At 35.3% G+C, this 22908-nt stretch overlaps 1 protein-coding gene across 3 annotated transcripts in view; it reads right to left on the reverse strand.

Annotated features, from left to right (window-relative positions):
• The window catches only part of SEMA3A (semaphorin 3A), a 450731-nt gene that overhangs the window by 77614 nt on the left and 350209 nt on the right, over window positions 1-22908 (reverse strand). For all 3 annotated transcript variants that reach the window (XM_008527521.2, XM_070617315.1, XM_070617316.1), the window contains one exon: window positions 14223-14316. In XM_008527521.2, coding sequence (XP_008525743.1) covers window positions 14223-14316 — 94 coding nt within the window. The remainder of the gene's footprint in view (window positions 1-14222; window positions 14317-22908) is intronic.

Raw genomic sequence — 22908 nt, forward strand, 5'->3', positions numbered from 1 at the left:
CATGATGTAAATGTTATCCCTATTTTACAGTTCAAGAAACCCAAGGTTGCTCAGCTAAAGACTAGGCAAGTCAAAGTGAAAGTTCAAATGTAGGCCTGTTTAATCCCAAACCCTTACGCTAAACCATACCACTTTTTAATAAACTGAAGTTTATAAAAATTACAATTTCTTTCCTTTAAACAGAAAATGCCTCATATTATTTCCTGCTTACTTACACTGAATTATCAGCAAAACAAAACAAAAAAATATAAAATTTTCTCTAAATAATCTACCATAATGACAGTAAAACAATATTATCTTGTTGATCATTTGGACAAGTTAATGTTTCTAAATTCATTGATTTGAAACATATTCCGAAAATAAAGTAGGAATAGATAAATCAAAACTGAAACATTTGTATAACACTATCATTTCCAAAAGACTTTCATATTTATTAGATGAATCAAAAACTTTCTGTGCGTCTTCAGTTATAAATGCCTTTGGGGAAATCTTATTAATTTGATTCTTTATGTGATATTCTATGTTCACACCCTCAATTCTCACTTGCAAATAAGGGCTTTGTAATGAAAACAGACATTCTCAGTGATCCAACCCAAGTCAATTCTTTCAATAGAACCTGTGATTCTCTGATGTGTTTGGATGTACCAGGCTTTGGAGACCCTCTACAGAGAGAATCACTGAGCAACTCCAAGTCATGATTTTAAATATTAATAGAAAGACGCCTTATGTTGGAGATTAAGTTTTAAAAAATTGCTCATTTATTTTGGATTATTGTCAATCAAGACAAATAAAAATGATGGTCTGGCAATATATTAAGTAAAAACTACTAGCTAAATGAATGATAGTCATATGACATCCTAAATCGTCATAGTATGGTATCTTTGGGCTTCAAAAGCGTCCTGTGTTCTCTTCACTTAATTAAATATCATGTTCAATTTTGACTTGCTCTCACGATAATATGCTGCAATAACAGTTTAACTGCCCACAAAGTCAAGAAATAACCATTTTCTAAGAGCACAAAAAACACTATGAATAAGGTATCTATAAGTTTCAAAGGTATCTTGAAATATTTAAATGCCCATTGTCTGCTTAATTTTAACCTGTATTCAATAACTATAACACTTTTATTAAGGTTGATATTTTATCTTTTTACAAATAATCGAGAAATAGATGTGATGAATTTTTAAACTTCAGGTGAATTATTATTCTTGATCTGGGTGAATAAGAAGGTGTTAGTTAAAAATGTGTCGTGAAAGCGGCCTAAAATGCTCATGTCAATTTCAAACATTTTGATGTTGGAACACCTGTCAAAGAATGCCTTGTGTCCTCTTTATCTTGAAAAATTCAAAAGTATTAAATTATTAGTTGAACCTCATTGCCCTTTCAACCACATGTTACGTGATGAATATCCGGAAAGGTGAAAATAAAACAACCAAAAGGTGAAAATGAAACAATTTCATATCAGAGTGTAGTCAGGTAAGACTATGCCAACAGGAAGTATAACCAGAAATAGAAAAGTAAAGAATGTCGTTAATTGTTTTTCTCTTAGCTTGCTTTAGTGTGAGTAAAATCCAAAATTATGGTTATTATTACATATAAACTCTATTCAGGAGAGAGCTGAAATGACGCAAACAACAACAAAAGAAACTACCATTTGGATATAGATAGGTATTTGTTTCTCTTACTCATTTGTTTAGTTGTTTTATAACTTATACTTATTTTTTTATCCATTCCCACATGAGGAAGGCAAAAATTAATATAAATAAAGGCAAAGGCAGAAAGACAAGAGTGATTTTGTTTCTCTTTTGACAACAGATAGGTCAATCATTCAGAGAAAACAGAAGAGTTCTTCAGTAGAAGAGCTATTGACTTAGTTTATCACTAAAAACAGAATTAAATTAAGAAATTGACTTAGAAACCAAGCGAAGGAACAAGTTTAGGCACCAGTTGCCCCCAGTCATAGGAAATTATCTCCCACCCAAATATTATTTTTAGCAAGAGTCAATATGATTTCTGTGAGCTGGAGGGCACCAGATGATTAGATGGCCATGAAGGGTACATTCTCATATTGTCAATGCTCAATATCAGTAAGTATTCGTTTACACCAGGCCTTAGATCAGATTTTCTGCTGAAAAGTCTATAGGATTCTTATGAAGGTTGATTGCTTCAGCTTCAGATATTATATGACATATTTGTTATTTGACCCAAATGTATAGGTGGTGGAATATCCTATTCTTGTATTCTCTTAAGCAGATATATAATATTGATTCAGAGTATATTTCATTTAATACACTTGTGCATTTGCATCATGTTTCAAAGACTTATTACATTCTGTGGCTATCTGAAATGATCTAATGATATCTGAGTATAAGAAATTTATTATACCTCAATTGGCTTAGTTTTGGAGAACAAATATCTTTAAAAAAAAGCCTGCTTGCCAAACTTCTTTTGTAGTTTCTAGGTCATTCATTTATGAAGTTATCAAATTACATGTTGCTTCTTGGGCACAGTCTTAATTTTCTAGTTTTATGACCCCAAATATAAGTCTTCTTGAAAATCTGAAGTAGTATATTAGGTAAATGTTATCCTATGATGATTCAAATAGCATTATGGCTAAGATACATACTTTTGGGTTTTCCATATATAATGAGGTACCAGTAAAAGAAAATATGATATTTGTCCAATTTTATTAAATCAATAAGTAGAATAATATACTCAAGTAGTTGTTATGTGTGTCAAAAAGTGGTTGTGGATACTCTGTCCAACAAAGTTTTTAAAAGTCTCTCTAAAAAAAATACCACATAGGCAGTTTGATGTCTCAAAAATTATACATCAGACTAAGATAAATTAGTGCTGAGAGAATGTAGCTAACAATCTAGAAATTGTCAAATATGAAAATCGCTATTTGAGTACACTGCCATTCTTTCTTAACTGTAAGCTTTCTTAACTGTCTCTAAGGAGAACATTCTTTACTCAGATGAGCACAAAGTTTAGTGAACTGCAATTCCACCGAGGCAGAGTTACCTGAGAAGCATGTTAAAAACAAAAGTTCATATGTACTCAACTTTCTGTTCATAGCTTAAAATGAAGTAAAAAATGTGGCTTAGATCAGTTAATATATTGGATTACAATTCCTACGAAGGTTGTGGTGAGGAGAAAGAGAGGGTGAAAAAAAATTTACTGATGAAATCGCCACATTACTAACACAGGTGTGAAGTGTGACATGGATGTGAGCAAAAATCAAACAAACCTAAAGACCAAACCATTATGTTCTTAACACCTGAAGTCAATTCCATTTCACAGAGTAGCAGAGTAATTAGAAAAGAGAAGAAAAGAAATTTATCTCTCTCCTCTCTCTCTCATCTCCTCCACCCCGTGACAGCATGAATGAGATCCATTTCTTGAGAATGGAAGGGTGTGGGAATAATTTTACATTTTTACATTTATTGAGCACCTTATCCATATCAATAAATATAATATGATGGCTTTATTACTTATGTTGTTCACTTAAAATGAATATTTTTGAATAGTTAATATGTGCACATGGTACAAAATTAAAAATATAAAATTTATAAGGTACCAAATCTGTCTCTGAGCCTCCCTACAGGCAAGCACTCCTATCAGTTTTCTTTGGTTTCTATTTCCATTTGTATTCAAGAAATATACAAACACCCAAATGTATTATGCTATTACATGGTCTCATTTAATCCTCACAACAAACTAGCAGAATTAGCATGGCCCTGCCATTTTATATATAAAGAAATTGAGGCTCAGAGAGGTTCAAATAATTTTGTCAATTGTAGTTACTTAATTTAGGGAGTACCTTATTTGCTCTAATACCAAATGATAGCATATTCTAATGTCAAATTATGCTCTTTCCTGAGACAAGGTGGAATTCTAGCTTGAGGAAATAAACCATAGCTAGTAGTCCCAGACCTTTTAAATAGATCTCAATAACATCTCTTAGTGATGGACTATTTCTAAATTATTAGTGCTGAAATGCTTGGAGAAGACTTCAATGAAGAAATAAAACTTCTTTCAAGTTGACTATTCCTTGCACATCGTGAAAACATGAGATAATACTTAACTAGTTAGGAAAATATTGGGTTTTATTCTTGTGTTCCCACCTGGCATTTATTCAGAGTAGGGGAGCAACTGCTATTTTTAATAAAGAATTTTTAAACAAAATCATAAAACTATTTACAAGTGGGTGAAATAATAAATACTTAAAAAATAAATACTGGAGCAATTTCATATTGAAAAAAATGAAATGATTTTTATTAAAGGAGATGTAAAAAATTAACCTTACTAAGGTGATTTGAAAAACTTAGAACATATTACAAGATTGGAGACTTCATTCAGTAGCTATGCATTGTCCAAGAGAGAATCCATATTTTCTATGGTTATCAGCTTAAAAATCCACAGCATTTGGAAAAGAGGTTATAATAAACCTTCACAGGTTTCATAAACTAAATTTTTTATGCTGTCATCTGGTTGTAAAGTTTACTACTGGTTGAAACTGCTTAATAGAGGGATTCATGGTATAAAAAGTATCTACTAGGGGCCATCTCATGGCCTGGTTGTTGGGTTTGGTGCACTCTACTTCAGTGGCCCAGGTTCATGAGTTTGGAGCCCAGGCATGGACCTACACCACTCATCAGCCATGCTGTGGTGGTGACCCATATACAAATGGAGGAAGACAGGCACAGACGTTAGCTCAGGGCTAATCTTCCTCACCAAAAAAAAAAAAAAAGGTATCTGCTATGAAGTTGTCAAGATCCATCCAGCCAGTTTACAGATGATTTGAGACAAATGTGAAATTTTATTTCCCAGTATTGGGGAAGGAAGTAGCCCAGAACCACCTTGAAAATTTCTCTTATGTGCTGAAATAAGGATACTATATTCAAAATATTTTTGGGTAGGAAAACAGACATCAGCAACATGGTGGAGTGAGCTGTTCCTTTTGTCTCTTCCCCTTCAAATGACAACTAAATGGACATTCACTGATCAGCAAAGGATACCCACACAGCACATCAGGATGCTTGAGAGACCTGCACAGCTCTACATCTGAAGGTGGATGAACTACCCCCAAGTAGGTTACAGAGACAGATGAGCACTTTCTGCCCCCAAGCAGCCCAGCACATGTGTGTGACTGCCTTCCCGGCTGAAGTGCTGGTAGCACTGCTGTGGCCCCGAGGGTGGGAGTGCACCTTGATGTGACTGCAGAAACAGGTGACCAGCCCCCAAGCCCCCATGTGATTGTTTCCCCATTCAGTGGGAGAGTCAACGGGGCTGCATGGTCCACAGGGAGAGGCTCAGCCTCAGACCTAGTTAGGAGGGCCTGTGCACCAAGCATAAAGGCTGGTGCCACCTAGGAGCTGAAGGTGGTGGAGCTGTGAGCCTGGGAAAACAAGCTCCTGGCTGCCTCAAATGCCCATAGTACTGCTGCAGCCCTGAAGTGGGGAGTATGACTCAGTGGGACTGTGGGAGCAGGCAGTAGCAGCCCTAAGCCCCCATGTGATTGCTCCCTGGTCCAGTGGGAGAGCCCACAGTCCCACCGTGGTCCTAGAGAGTGGCTCTGGCTTGGACCCAGTGGAGAGGCCCTGCCCACCAAGCATAACAGCTGCTGTACCTAGAAGCAGACCTAGCAGCAGACAGCGGTGTTTCTGTGACCTGGGCGAATGAGCTCCTGGCTGCTGCAAATGCCATAGTACCGCTATAGCCTCAAAGGGTGGAGAGTGTCTCAGAGGGAGAGTGAGAGCAAGCAGCAGCAGCCCTGAGCCCCTGTGTGATCACTCTCTCATCCAGTGAGAGAGTCCACAGTCTCACTATGGTCCCAGGGAGTGGCTCTGGCTCAGACCCTGTGGAGAGTCCTCACCCACCAAACACAATGGCTGGTGCCTCCTAGGAGCAGACACAGGACAGCTGTGAGTCTGGGCAAATGGGCTCCTGATTGCTGTGAATGCCCGGACTACTGCTGCAGCCACAAAGGGGGAAGCACAACTCAGAGGGACTGTGGGAGCAGACGGTAACAGCCCTGGACTCCTGCATGATTGCTTTCCCATTTGGTGGGAGATCCCACATGGCAGCTGTAATCCCAAGGAGTGGCCCAGGCTTTGACAGGCACAGCTGACAGGGATTGCAGTGGGCTCAGATTACACGGTCCCTGCTGCGCACCCCCCCACACAGTGGCGGCAGTTGGAACATACAATCAGATACTATCATTATGCAATGGCACAAATCCACTCCATCAATTGGTATGAAAAATATATTAATACTCTAGACCAGAAGGAAAAAGACAAACACCCAGAAATCTATCCTGAAGGCACAGAAATCTACAATCTAAATGATAGGGAATTCAAAACAGCCATTGTAAAAAATCTCCACGAGTTACAAGAGAATTCAGATAAACAGTTCAATGAAATCAGGAAGAAAATTAATAAACAGAGGGAATTCTTCACAAAAGAGATCAAAACTATAAAGAAAAGCCAATCAGAAATTTTGGAGATGAAAAACACAATGGGAGAGAGAAAAAACTTGGATTCCATAAATAACAGAACTGATATCATGGAGGATAGAATTAGCATTCTAGAGGACAGAAATAGAGAAATTCTTCAGATGGAAGAGGAGAGAGAACTAAGACTAAAAAGAAATGAAGAACTTCTCCAAGAAATATCCAACTCAATTAGGAATTGCAACATAAGCTATTCCAGAGACAGAAGAGAGGGAGAAAGGAGTAGAGAGCTTGCTTGTTCAAAGAAATAATAGCTGAGAACTTCCCAAACCTGCAGAAGGAGCTGAAATTACATTGAAATGATGCCAATAGAACTCATAATTATATCAGTGTAAAAAGACCTTCTCCAAAGCATATATTAGTAAAGTTAACAAAAGTCAATGACAAAGAGAAAATATCAAGGGCAGCAAGGAAGAAGAAAATAACCTACAGAGGAACCCCTATCAGGCTTTCAGTGGGTTTCTCAGCACAAAACTTACAGGCTAGGAGAGAGTGGAATGATATATTCAAAATTCTGAGAGACAAAAACTTTCAGCCAAGAACACTATATCCTTCAGATATGATGGAGAAATAAAAACTTTCCCAGATAAACAAAAGCTGAGGGAGTTCATTGCCACAGGACCCCCCCCCCCACAAGATTTGATCAAGAAGGCCCTGATATCTGAAAAAAAAGAAGAAAGGGTTTACAAAGCCTGAGCAAGGAGATAAATAGGCAGACAAAAATCAGAAAATTGTAACTCTCTATCAGAACAAATTAACAAACACTTAATTATAATTCTAAAGATAAAGGGAAGAAAAACAACAAAAATAAATGTAATCACTTCATTTTAACCACAAATTCACAACACATAATGGAATAAGTTGTGACAACAACAACTTAGAAGGGGGAGAAGTAGGGAAGGAACCCGCTTCGACTAAGGAAATGAGAGGCTATCACAGGATGGACTATCTCACCTATGAGATCTTTTATACAAACCTCACAGTAACCACCAAACAAAAAAATCAGAACAAGGACACAAATGATAAATAAAGAAAAAACTGTGAAAAACATCATAGAGAGCAACCAAACTGAACTGGCAGTAAGAAATACATGGGACAAGAAACAAGAGAAATACAAAACAAATAGAAAACAAGCAATAAAATGGCAGCCCTAAGCTCTCATATATCAATAATCACTCTAAATATAAATGCATTTAATTCCCCAATCAAAAGACACACAGTGGCTGGATGGATTAAAAAACAAGTTCCAACAATTTGCTGCCTCCAGGAAACACATCTCAGCTCTAAAGACAAACACAGGCTCAGAGTGAAGGGATGGAAGATGATATTCCAAGCTAATGGCAAATAAAATAAAGCAGGTGTAGCCATACTTATATCAGACAAAATAGACTTAAAGATAAAAAAGACAATGAGAGATGAAGAGGGGCAGTATATAATGATAAAAGGGACACTCCACCAAGAGGATGTAACACTTATAAATATACATGCCTTTATCACTGGAGCACCAAAGTACATAAAGCAACTATTAATTGACCTAAAAGGAGACATTAACAGCAGGGCAATAATAGTAGGGTATCTTAACACCCCACTTTCATCAATGGATAGATCAACCAGACAGAAAGCCAACAAGGAAATAGTGGAACTAAATGAAAAACTAGACCAGATGGACTTAATAGATATGTATAGAATAGTCCATCCAAAACCAGCAGAATACACATTCTTCTTAAGTGCACATGGAATATTCTCAAAGACAGACCATATGTTGGGAAACAAGGCGAGCCTCAATAAATTTAAGAAGAGTGAAACCATATCAAGCATCTTTTCTGACCATAATCCTATGAAACCAGAAATCAAAAACAAGAAAAAGCTGGGAAAGTGACAAACATGTTGAGACTAAACCACATACTACTGAACAACCAATGGACCATTCAAGAGATTAAAGGATAAATCAAAGCATATCTGGAGACAAATGAAAATGAAAATACACCATACCAACTCATATGGGATACAGCAAAAGTGGTCCTCTGAGAGAAATTCATAGCAATACTGGCCTACCTCAAAAAACAAGAAAAATCTCAAATAAGCAATCTTAAACTACATGTAACAGAACTAGAAAAAGAAGAACAAAGAACAAAGTCAGCAGAAGGAGGGAAATAATAAAAATTAGAGCAGAAATAAATGAAATTGAAACCAAAAGAAACAGTAGAAAGGACCAATGAAACTGTTCTTTGAGAAGAAAAACAAAATTGACAAACCCTTAGCCAGACTCACCAAGAAAAAAAGAGAGAAGCCTCAAATAAATAAAAATAGAAATAAAAGAGGAGAAATTATAGCAAATACCACAGAAACACAAAGGATTATAAAAGAACACTATGAAAATCTACATGCCAACAAACTGGACAATCTAGAAGAAATGGATAAATTCTTAAGCTCATACAACATCCCAAAACTGAACCAAGAAGAAACAGAGAATCTGAATAGGCCAATTACACATAAAGAGATTGAAACAATAACCAAAACCTTCCCCAAAAATAAAAGTCCAGGGCCAGATGGCTTCTCTGGATAATTCTACCAAACTTGAAAATTTTGTACCTATCCCCCTCAAACAATTCCAAAGAATTGAAGAATATAGAACACTTCCTAACTCATTTTATGAGGCCACCATCACCCTGATCCCAAAGCTAGACAAAGACAACACAAAGAAGGAAAACTACAGGCCAACATAACTGATAAACAGACATGCAAAAATCCTCAACAAAATACTGGCAAACAAAATACAGCAATACATCAAAAGAATGATATACCATGATTAAGTGGGATTTATACCAGGGACACAGGAATAGTTTAATACCCACAAATCATTCAGTGTGGTACACCACATTAACTAAACGAGGAAGAAAAATCACACAATCATCTCAATAGAGGCTGAGAAAGCATTTGACAAGATCCAACATCCATTTATAATAAAAACTCTCAATAAAATGAGTATAGAAGGAAAATACCTCAACATAAAGGCCCTATATCACATACCCACAGCCAACATCATATTCAACCAGGAAAAACTGAAAGCCATCCCACTGAGAACAGGAACAAGATAAGGGTGCCCACTCTTGTCGTTCTTATTCAACATAGTGCTAGAGGTTTTGGCCAGTGCAATTAGGCAAGAAAAAGAAATAAAAGGTATCCAAATTGGCAAGGAGGAAGTGAAACTCCTGCTGTTTGAAGATGCTATGATTTTGTATATAGAAAATTCTAAAGAATCCATCAGAAAGCTACTAGACATAATCAACAACTATAGCAAAGTTTCAGGGTAGAAAATCAACTTACAAAAATCAGTTGCATTTCTACATACTAACAGCAAACTAACAAAAAGAGAACTCAAGAATACAATGCCATTTACAAGTACAACAATAAGAATAAAATATCTAGGAATAAATTTAACCAAGGATTTGAAAGATGTATAAGACATTATTGAAAGAAATCGATGATGACATAAACAAATTGAAAAATATTCCATGCACATGGATTGGAAGAATAAATACAGTGAAATTGTCCATACTACCTAATACAATCTACAGATTCAATGCAATCCCAATCAGAATCCAAATGACGTTCTTCACAGAAACAGATCCAAGAATCCTAAAATTCATGTGGGGCAACAAAAGACCCTGAATAGCTAAAGCAATCCTGAGGAAAAAGAACAAACCTGGAGGAACCACAATCCCTGACTTCAAAATATACTACAAAGCTATAGTAATCAAAATAGCATGGTACTGGTACAAAAATAGGCACACAGATCAATGGAACAGAACTGAAAGCCCAGAAATAAAACCACACCTATACGGACAGATAATCTTCAAAAAAGAAGCTAGGAATATACAATGGACAAAGGAAAGTCACTTTAATAAATGGTTTTTGGAAACCTTGACAGCCACATGCAAAAGAACGATGGTAGACCATTATCTTTTGCCATACACAAAAATTAACTCAAACTGGATTAAAGACTTAAAAGTAAGATGTTAAATCATAAAACTCCTAGAAGAAAATATAGGCAGTACACTCTTTCTCATTGGTCTTAGAAGGATCTTTTTGAATACCATGTCTACTCAGGCAAGGGAGACAAAAGGAAAAATAAGCAAATGGGACTTCCTCAGACTAAAGAGCTTCTGCAAGGCAAAGGAACCTGTGAAAATGGAGACAATCCACCAACTGGGACAAAATATTTGCAATTCCTATATCCTACAAGGGCTTAATCTCCAAAATATATAAAGAACTCATACAACTGAGCAACAATAAACAATCAACCTGATCAAAAATTGGGCAGGGCCGGCCTGGTGGCACAGCGGTTAAGTGTGCACATTCTGCTTCAGTGGCTCAGGGTTCGCCGGTTTGGATCCCAGGTGCGGACATGGCACCACTTGGCAAACCATGGTGTGGTAGGTGTCCCACGTATAAAGTAGAGGAAGATGGGTACAGACGTTAGCTCAGGGCCAGTCTTCCTCAGCAAAAAGAGGAGGATTGGCAGCAGATGTTAGCTCAGGACTAATCTTCCTCAAAAGAAAAATGGGCAAAGGATATGAACAGACATTTTCCAAAGAAGATATACAGATGGCCCACAGGCACATGAAAAGATTTTCAGCATCACTAATCATCAAGGAAATGCAAATCAAAACTAGAATGAGATATCACCTTATACCTGTTAGAACGGCTATAATTACCAAGGCAAAAAACAATAAATGTTGGAGGGCATGTGGAGAAAAGGAAACCCTCATACACTGCTGGTGGGAATGCAAACTGGTATAGCCACTATGGAAAACAGTATGGAGATTTCTCAAAAATTAAAAATCGAAATATCATGCAACCCAGCTATTCCACTACTGAGTCTTTATCCAAACAACTTGAAATCAACAGTTCAAAGAGACTTATGCACCCCTATGGTCATTGCAGCATTATTAACAATAGTCAAGATGTGGAAGCAACCTAAGTACCCATAGACTGATAAATGGATAAAGAAGATGTGGTATGTATACACAATGGAATACTACTCAGTCATAAAAAAAGACAAGATCATCCCTCTTGCAACAACATGGATGGAACTTGAGGGTAGCATGTTAAGTGAGATGAGCCAGACAGCGAAAGACAAACACCATATGATTTCACTCATATGTAGAAGATAAACAAATATGTGGACAAAGAGAACAGATTAGTGGTTACCAAAGGGGAAGGGGGTTAGGGAGTAAAGGGGCACGTAGATATGGTGACTGACAAATAGTAATGTACAACTGAAATTTCAAAATGTTATAAACCAGCATGACATAAAAAAAAAATCTTTTGGGTAGGTAGGCTTTCCCAATAGCCATTCTCTAATATACAATGTGCAACCTGTATATTTCAGAGACAGTTGTTACCCTTGTATGTAAAAGTTTGGTAAGTGCTGTAGAAAATATTTATGTTAAATAACTCCATTAAATTAGTGCACATTCTTTTTAAAGCAGCACAAGACAAAATGCCAAGAAAAACCCAAAGAGGGGAATTAAATATACCGTGAGAGGAAGAATTTATAGCACAGTTACAAAAGAAGCAAATAACCTCTATGAAAAAAAAACACAGCTCTTGAATTATAATGGTGTTGAGGATATTGTCAGGGATTGTACCAGGTCTGGTAAGCCTGTTCATTTTTCTATATCTTGCTATTCAAGTGATTCAGACATTAATTTACATTGGTCGAATAATCTTCCTTGTCAATAAGCACTAGATACCTCTGAAAGTTGCTCAATTATTTTACCATGTTGGATAGGTAAGGTTTGGATATCCATTTCACAGCTGTTTCTCTGAAACGCCATCTTTATAGCTATACAACCTCTCCTTGACTCAGAGAACTTCCCTCATTCTCTTTTCATTTTCACGAACCTATACAGCTTTTTCAAATAAGCTCTAATATAACACCAAAACTGTGGAGTTTATTATTCTTTGTGGACTTTGTGTGGTTGCATACCATATGAACTATGCAATACTTACTTGTCATCATCCTTTCTCAAAGGAATATTAAAATAAATAATCAAGCAAATCCCTACCGAGAAACATACCACAAATTAAAGCTCCTTTAGGCACAATTTTACATACTGCTTTTTGAGGACTATCAATCATTTCTTTAGTGTGCAATTTAGATAAGTATAGGCTACAAGTTTGAACAAGGTGGGACTCCTCCTCTTTGTTTAAGACAACTTCAAATTTCTGTGTGTGCACTTAAAGAAGTCATCCACGCGTAATCACCAGGCCATCTGTAAACAGGAAAATTATAAGTGTGCTACATTTACTGCATTCCTTCAGGTCTTAAACTTTTGTTAAAATGCTCCATAAATGGATCAAATGGACCAAAACTGTATACATTTGAAAAGCAATAGAGGAGATAATTCGTGCTGTAATGGTTTTATTCTTAATACAAAATGGATCAATGACACATAGTAATAAAGTAAACGTTAGAGAATATTGTAAAAAACATATCTTCATGGTTAATAGTGTAGTCAATATGACTAGTTTTATTTTGTTGAGTAGGAAAAAAGTTATTTTTAAAAAGAAAAAGGCTGGTAAAACTTTATGAACTATGACACATCAAATAATAACCTAAATTTGCTTTTAAAACATCTAGACTTATTATTCAAAATTCCATTAGAAATTTTACACTTGAAAGTTTCACTACTCTTTTTGTTGTATCAAAAGTTACTTTCTATATTTTATAGAAAGGAATCCAAAAAAAGGAAAGAAATAGTTTCCTAATTTCTACATAATTATATTAAAAGTAAAAACAGGAACAGGCTAATGATCCAGAATCTTTTGTGTTCTAGGTTGTTGGTTTGGTCAAAAGTTAAAAAAAGAAAATGAAAATGAAAATGAAAACTTTTTTAACGATGTATCGCATTTTGTTTGTGTGTTTATTTAGCCTCAGTCCAGAAGTGGTTAAAGAATGTATTAAGAATTCTTTATTTTTCAATACAGACGAAAGTTTTCTCTTTCTTCTGACTACTTCTATCATCTTCTATCCTTTTGAACTATGACTAAGCATTTACCACCCATGTGCAATGTTGAAAAGAGGAAAGAAGAAAACTAGAAAGGAAGATGGTTGGAGAAAAGGATAGAGGAAATATATAAAATGTTTTGTTAGATTAAGAGAAAATAAGACAAAGCCAAAAAGGATGAATACAGAAAGCCTTTGTCAACTTAAGGTAACACAATAGAGTCTTTGCCAACTGTAGCATCCTTTAGACTGATTGTGCTAATTAAGTTGTTCAGATGTTGAGAGTGTGACAAATGTTGGAACTACAATTAACAAGATAAACTGAATCTCATTCCTTCCTTCTGATTTGTCAAAATTCCCCCTTAAAATATCTCTTTCATGAAATAAAAACCAAAACTTTTTTCTTACAAAATAAACATTTTAAAGTTCTAGTGGGGATGTATAGCGATTGAGCAGGAATTTGAAAGCTACTATTAAACTACTTCAATTAAAAAGCATCCTAGACTAAACAGTGCAATAATCAAAGCAGCATTTAGTGTTTCTTCTTCGTTTTCAAAATATTTGAAAATATCTCAACTGATATCCTCCAAAAATAGCTTATGATCAATAAGAAAAAACCTTGGCATATAAAAATGAACATACAATCTGGTTATTATCTACAGAAAACTCACTGTTTGATTGTTGACTACACACCTATTAAAAGAGATGCCGTCAACAGTTTAGGGTCATATGGACTCTTCCCACGGCCATTTTCAAAATGTGAGTCTTCCAGCTTAAAAATGTTGTCCTGTAAGAAAGAAAAAGAAGGATTGAATTTACTTATAACAAGAAGTATTTTAACATGCCAGTTAATCAGACAGAGGTTGAGTACTCATGTCCACCGTCAAAGGGTATTATTATTTGTGTAAAATTCAGAAATGGCAAAATAACTTAAGTGGATTAAAACCTAGCTATTACTAGCCTAACATCTACTTAGCTCAGTGATCTTTAGTAGCATTTAGCACGTTGCAAGTAATAAGGTATAAATGAACTCTAAAGAAGAAGACAGGTCATGACAAGAGTAGAGTGAGCATTTTACCACATAAGTATGCCAAGAGCTACCCTAGTGTCTCTTGAAGGAAAGAATTTCAAATTTAAATAAAATGACTCTTTTTTCCCCTCACATAGGGAAAAAAGATAGCAATCCACTATATTAGATTTCTAGAATAAGATACACTATCTTACTTTTCTGAATGAACTTTCCAAAAGGAAATTCTAGCTAGCCAGAGCAGTCACTTCCCCCAGCCTGTCATTCCTACGACTTTGCTGCTTACAAGCTTCTCATGCATTTTTAAATTACTCACATTGGAAGGTACAAGTACCTGAAACTATCCTTATCAATTTCTCTGTGTGAAATATCAAACTGTATGTTAGGGGAGGTGTGCCCAGAGTTAGTGTCGCTAGAACAAGCAGCACAGGGATGACACATTTTTATCACAGGGAAGTCTGCTCAGTTAAGGCTCAAGTACCCAGAAAGTGGGGTGAACGTTTGACTACATGCAGAAACATGCAGAAGTCACATAGTAGAAAGTATGCCAGAAAGCACTGCAACAAAAGCCTTAAGTGGGTAACTAGTTCATGCCTGAGACACAGTCCTCAGAATGTGTCCAGCTACTGAAACTTCTAGGTGACAATGGAGTAAAACGGGGGGTATTTCTGAGCACTCTTTTCAGAACCAAGTGCTCTGGGAATTAATTAGATCAGAATATGGATGCTGTTTCCAGTAGCACATTAACTTGTCCACAGACTAAAATAAAATAGCTTTTTTGGCAATTTCTCTACTGTTCACATGAAAGTATTTTCTACCTTCTTAGGATAGTAAATGGTGTTCATTTTATGATCACTTTATTTAACATTTAATATTTCTGATGGAGCTAATGGCAGAGTTTCAATTTATGGCTCTTTGAGTTAGGGAGAAAGAGTGAAAAGGAAGCAAAACAAAAGTGTTCTCCACGTTTGTTACTGTGAGTGAGAATTACCAATTCTATTCTTGCCTTGTATTGATTCTGCGTTTGGTAATTAGCTATCCCTTGGAATGATGCCTCTTTAGCTGACTTCTAAAACTTACACCATGCAATAATTTATGGGGTTTCTCAGAATGGTGCTAGGTTGTAGCAGAAAGGGCAGTGAGTCTGGAGTGAGGCCCAGTTGGGCCAATGATTAGCTCTGGTTCTTGGGTCGCCAATTAGTATCTCAGGCCCCTAAAAGTCAATGCCAATAAGGATATTTAACCTCATATGTTAGTGTGAGGATTAAAGAACTGAAATAAAGCATTTTTAAAGCAGCAAAATAAAAAACAAACACAATTTATTTTTATTTTATTAACACTGCTCATATTACCACTATAACAAAAGAATATGAAAATTTAACACAAGTTTTTACCATTATTGTAAACTTTCCTGGCATAATATGAAAGAAATATTACTTAATGACAGTTTTATAAGTCACAAAATTACAAACTTGTTTACAAATACAAATTTATCATAGGCACTTGAATATTAAAATTATAATATGAAACATTGACATATACTAAGAAAAAGCATAGAAGAATGTCTTAAGAAATATTTAGATGTATTTTGATAAAAATTAGGAAATAATCCAAAAGAAATATGCTCAAAGATACACACTCTACTGCCACAAATCATAGAAAATACTAAAATTTGTAGATGTGATTATTTTTCACAGGTTGGAGGAAGCAGCAGAGAGAATTGGTGGTGTGTTCAAAAACAATAATAAATATTACTATAAATTTCTTGTCCTCATAAGACATTTTACAATACTGACAAAGATAGAGGAGCTATCCCTCAAAGTATGAGACACTTGATGTCTGGGGTCATATGTCCAAGTTAATAGGACAATGCCAAGGTAGATGAGAAGTACTTCCAATGTCGTGTTTACTATTTGATTTACAAGGTAAAGGATTAGACTTCATGGGAAGAGAGACTAAGCATGTCAGTAATGGTTCAAGAGACGATGAAAACTATCATTCATCATGGTGTCAGGTAATGTATTCAAAGCTGGCCTCCTTTTTTCCATTAAACGTATCTCTTACCCAAGTTTTTGGGTATCACCATGCAATTCTTCTATGTTCTTGTATGATTCTAATGAAAAGTAAAACATTGAATTTCCTGGGGCCAGCCGGTGGCGCAGCAGTTAAGTTCGCACGTTCTGCTTCTTGGCGGCCTGGGGTTCCCCAGTTCGGATCCCGGGTGTGGACATGTCACCACTTGGCAAAAAGCCATGCTGTGGTAGGCGTCCCACATATAAAGTAGAGGAAGATGGGCCTGGATGTTAGCTCAGGCACAGTCTTCCTCAGGAAAAAGCAGAGGATTGGCAGCAGTTAGCTCAGGGCTAATCTCTCTCAAAAAAAAAGAAACTGAATTTCCTTTCTAGCCTAGTGAGATGGGGGCCTGGAACAAGTAAAATTTGATTTCTGAATAGGGAATTAAATTTCTCACATACAAACATTTGTGGTGTAAAATTCATACCCGTTACATATAGTAATAGGGTCCAAGGATGTTGAAATCAGTAGAACTGGGTATTATCCCTGGCTCTGCCTTTTCTTAACTATGGGTCTCAGGCAATCGCTAAACCCTTCTGAAACTCAGATTCCTCATCTGTAAAAGGAGGATAAGAAAATCACATACAGTTGATGTGAATATTTATTTTAATAATATATATAAAAAATACTTAGTATGCCCTCGAAAAAATTCATTAATTTGCTCTTCCCATTGTTTTTAGTTGCCACAATAAAATCATTCTTTCCTACACTGATCCATATCTTTCACATCACAGTGGATATGCCTGGATATTTCCATCAGTGGAAATTAGGACAAGTGTTTAAAATACATACAAATGCTTTGGACTCCCCAAATGCACAGAAAATTGTTCTTTCCCGTAGCTAGCTAGACCAGTCTAGTTCAAAAGCTTTCCTGAAAATTATTAAATACTGTATGTATAAAAATTCTCAATTAAAAAAGACTACCCTTTTAATATATCTGATAAATTTAACGTGATTGATATGAAGAGACATCAATATTGCTGTTTCTGTTATCTTGTGAGTAAGACCTATTATTAGATGTGTGAATATATTAACCCATTGTAAAGGAACTCTGTGTTAATATAATTGTATATTAACATTCCATGTTGTCATATGTAACATATCATGTAGACAACTGTTTAGCTGTACTTGGAAGGCCTTTTGAAATCTGATTGCTACTCAATGATTTCTGGTTTAAAGAGTGTTAAATAGATAACATATGCAAGTAATAAGACCAAAAATTCTAAGACCGATGTATACCATTAAACTGCATAGCTCGTATGTCTCACTTGGGCTAGAATGGTTTTCATTTTTGGTAATATATGAACAAAAAATAGCTGCATGGATTCTAATTGCTTTAGCAGATACTATGAGCATATCACATAAGTTATTGTGCCATATTTTATTACGTGATTGCATCAGCTTTCAGCAGCTATTTTTAGCTTTCAAGACCACTCTTTCCCCTTTGTCTTTTGGATTTCCTGAATGTTATTAGACTGTGGTGAGGTAACGCATTAGAGGAAATAATAACTGTACTAATGTCTAATCCAAAGTCTTATAAATTATAAACCATTGGTGACATCATGGCAATAAATTTCCCAAACTCAATCTTGTCCAAGCAATAAATTTAGGTAACCAAGTTGCAATTTTAGTTGCTTTACTTAATGATTAAAACATAAATGATGTTTAAAAAAAAAAGAAATCTTACACAAAAGTGATAGAATGACCATTTTGAGTGGGAAACTATATAAAATTACATCAAAACCAATATTTGGACAGCACAGCACTTAAAAACATATACTATTATATTTTTCAAATTTTTTCATTCTCCTCTCCTGCTCTTGACAAAAGACACCTTGTTTGTCAGTTATACTGAATTATCAGGTATTCCCTGGTCACATCATGCTTTGGTTCATCTTTGTCTGAAACCTCTTCTTCCTCCCCCACCCACTCTCAGCCCTCAACCCCAGGGAGAACTTCCTTTCCTTTAAGAGTAAATTCAAAAGTCACTTCCTAAAAGTCTTCAGAGATTTCTACAAATATAACTTATTAGTTTCCTCTCTGCATATCCTAATTAATAATAGTACACAGGCAATGACTATACTGGGTAAAACTACTGGCTTCAGCAAAGAAGGGATGTAATAAGATCTCACAGGAAATAGTGTGGCATACTGTATTTTGCCCAAAGGAGATCCATTTGTGGATCAAATTCATCCAGAATTTACTTTTCCTAAAAACATGACTCTAGATCTATGCTGTGCAATACCGGAGCCATGAGTCACATGTGGCTATTTAATTAATTAAAATAAAAAATTCCATTCCTCAGTTACATTAGCTACATTTCAAGTGCTCAGTAGTCACAAGGCTTGTGAATACAATACTGCATAGATGCAAACATTTTCATTGTCACAGAGGTTCTATTGGACAACACAGTTCTGGATCCTCAATCCTATTCCCTCAGCAGCAGAGTAGAATCAAAAATCAAAGGGCCTCCAGGGAGAGAAAAGTCATCAGACCACAACCATAGTAGAAATGGCCATGAAATCCACAAGAAAAAAATTATACTAAAAACACTAGTTTAGTTTTTGATTTTTATTAACCAGGGTTTACACTATGTAACATTTAACATCAGTACGGATGAACAAATACACACCCTGTATTTTCCTGTATGTCCTTCTTCCATTTGCATCCCTTCTTCCAAATCTATGCAGGTACAAATTTTACCTATTATTTAAACTTTAGGTCAAGATACCTAGTCCATTAAATGTTCATTGATTCTCCCTAGCAGAAAAAATATTTTCTCCCTGGAACTTGCATAGCAATCTATTCATACCTTCTTTGTGTCATTTGTTACCTTCAACCTTGATATTCAGTAATGCATCTATTCTTTTCCTATTAAATTATTTTGAGACTAGTGAGAAATCTTATTCACTATATTTCTTTCAAATACTAAAACAGAACTTTGCACTGAGTTAATGCTCAATGAAAGAATGAGTGAATAAATGAACGACTGTGTTACCAAATAGAGGCTCTATAGAAAAACTATATCCAAGAAATAGAAAGGACATAGCCCTGATCTCTAGGAGCTAATAATTTAAGGATATTACACAGACACGAACACAACTGTGCAGTAGAGGCCAGACTACAAAATCCAAATACTAAACCAAGTTTTAAAGTGAGTCTTAGGAAATATGATACTCTAAATTTTTTGTGTAATATGTGTTACTATTAATATATTATTGATACTCATACACTTCAAATATGAATTTACTCTAGCTATAAAGACAAAAAATAAACCCTAATAACAAAGAATATAACCTTATAGTCCCTTTGTTTTTGCATCCCTGTTCATCTTTAATTTTCATTGGACCTTGTAATTAATTTTTTATTAATATTAAGCTTGTTAATAAATATTACCCCACTCATAGAGCTATCTTCATTGAGGGTTAAAATTATCAGAATATTCCTTTGCAGAACTTCAAAAATTCTCTCTGATCGATGTAATATCCCTCAGGGTAGCCCATCACCCCAGTGTAACTGGTTACCTGACCATTGTTACTTGTTACAAATTACACCAAATATGTCTGGGGTTTAGGCGAGTAGAACAGCAAAGTGGAGAAGCTGATGGGTTTGCCAAATGTAATTTTCTACTTACAAAATACGTAATATCCTATTGGTATTTTCATCTTTATATCTATTTTAGAAACTTTATAATTTACAGAAGTTTTCTGAAACAGTAATATAAATATAAATACAGTAAACACATATTGAGCTGTGACTATGTAAGAATTATGTTTGGAATATGAAGGTGAAAAGTTCAATCATTTAACTCAAGGAGCATACCAGAAATTGTTGTAACAAAAATAACAATAATCCGTTACATACACGTGATACTACAATGTTTATAAAGTATTTGGTAATTATTTCACTTAACATTGAACACATACTAGGCACTAATGACGCTCTAAGACTTCATGTATGTTATTTAATTTAATCTTCAAGCAACCCTACTATGATTACACCAGTTTCACAGATGAGAAACCAAGACATTTTACATATAATACTCAAAATTATAAAGCTAATAAGTGATGGAATAAGAATTTAATAACAGATCTGTTTCTTTATAAATCCAAGTTTTTAACTACTGTATAAAAAGCGAGTTTATGATAAATATTATGTGAGATGTACCCTAAAATAGTAGAAATTGGAAATCACAGGAATTCAAAATGGGGATAGATAATTTTCTGTTCCAGATTTGTGTCTTGAAGGATTTATTTCTCTGGGAGATGAGCGTCACTGTGAATACTCATGAATGTGCATGTGTGTGCAGTAGGTGTGGGTGCAGAGGCTCAGAGGTGCTCACAGAGAAAGGGCAGAGAAAATCAGGGAGGCAGATTTTCTAGAGGAAATGGCGTAAACAAAATCACCTCAAAAACAAATATAATTTATATTTGATAAATAACAAAGTTGAGTTTAGATAACGAAGAACACATGCATATATTGAGAGAGAAGGTTGAGAAATGAATTTGGAATCAAACTGTGGAAAGTTTCCTGTGCCACAATAAGCACTTTAGTCTGTGTTCAGAGGGTGTCAGTGACAGAGTGATAATTTTAGTTGGAGAACAACAGCATCAAAGAGGTGCAATATTATGATGAATCTAACAGTGATGTGTATGATGATTTAGAGACAGACGAGCCTGGAGGCAGGAAAAGAGCTACCACCACAGCACGGGGAGAGGAGAAAGTAGGTCTTGTTACACTTACACAGTTTAGAGGAATTTTGCGTGTTGTGTGTTGTGACTTGGTCAACTAATTTAGCTTCTTTGTAGTTCGTGTTTCTTCTGTTGCAACAGAATCCCCTTCGATATTCTACCAAAGCTATGGATTCTTTCCTCAAGAAGACTGAAGTTAAGCATATATATGTGTTATCAGCAATCTTTAGGATGTATTGACTTTATGTAGTCATGGTAAGAGTTTCCAAATTAGTTATTCTACGAAGATGTTTCCATCTCTAACATGGTGCAATTCTACAATCCTGTCGCTCTGAACTTGGACATTGGCTTCTGTTGTTCTTTGTCCCACTCCTTAGACATAACAGAGGGATTCTCCAGATTTTTAAAACCCATTTTCCTTTTCATTCTCTACATACTATTACTTGGAATTCGTTTATTTTTATAAATTCAGCCATTGAACTTCAGCCCCAATCCCTCTGCTATTCTAATCATTCATACTTGGTTTCCTGGCCTGCATGAAATCTTCTTACTTTCCAGAAGTGTTTAAAAATTGAGAGCTATTAAGAGTCCTTGGCTCTTCAAAAGAATATAAGAGTAATTATGAATAGTAAACTTCATAAAATTAGTGTGCTAGAAAGAGTTATTTAACAATATACATTGGGAGAAGATACAAAAAAAAAAAATGTAACCTTGGTGTCTGTCACTAAATGCTGACAAATTTAAAAAGTAATGCTGGGGCCTGCCGGGTTGCGCAGTGGTTAAGTTCACATGTTCCATTTCGGCGGCCTGGGATTCGCTGGTTCAGATCCTGGGTGCGGACATGGCACCGCTTGGCAAAAAGCCATGCTGTGGTAAGCGTCCCATATATAAAGTAGAGGAAGATGGGCATGGATGTTAGCTCAGGGCCAGTCTTCCTCAGCAAAAAGAGGAGGATTGGCAGCAGTTAGCTCAGGGCTAATCTTCCTCAAAAAAAGAAAAAAGTAATGCTATGTGAATAAAGCAAGCATCATTTTCTACCCTGATTATAGTATATTAGTCCCATCTTAGATTTAACTGTGATGTCAGCTATATCATGTTAGAATTTTATGTTTCTCTGCAATAAAATAAACAATACACTGCTGCATGTAAATAACTGTTAGTTAAAAAAAAGAACCTTGACAAAAGATAAATTCAAGGAAAAAGCACATGGCTGTAAGGATTTTTAGGTCTGTGTATACTAATAATAACTTCTTTTCACATTAATTGATACTTTTGAGTAGTTTCCTATGTACAGTAATTATAATATTTGATTTTAAATCCAAAATCTAGTCATTTGATGCTAAAATATTTAGAGTCAAAAATTATAATTTTTTTTAAATATACACCTTGGAAAGGAAATTTTCCTCAGCAAGTAAAGCTACAAAGCCAATCATATAATAATTGTTTTGACAAAAATGCATTTTACCTATTAAATTAAATAATAAAAGTATTCCAGTTATATAAAATATAATCCAGTATAATATTCGTGGTATATGATCAATATCTAGTTATATCTATGCAGACTTTTTTTATTGAGTCTAATTTCTGT

This window comes from Equus przewalskii, chromosome 4 (genome assembly GCF_037783145.1).
Source record: "Equus przewalskii isolate Varuska chromosome 4, EquPr2, whole genome shotgun sequence".
Taxonomy (NCBI): domain Eukaryota; kingdom Metazoa; phylum Chordata; class Mammalia; order Perissodactyla; family Equidae; genus Equus; species Equus przewalskii.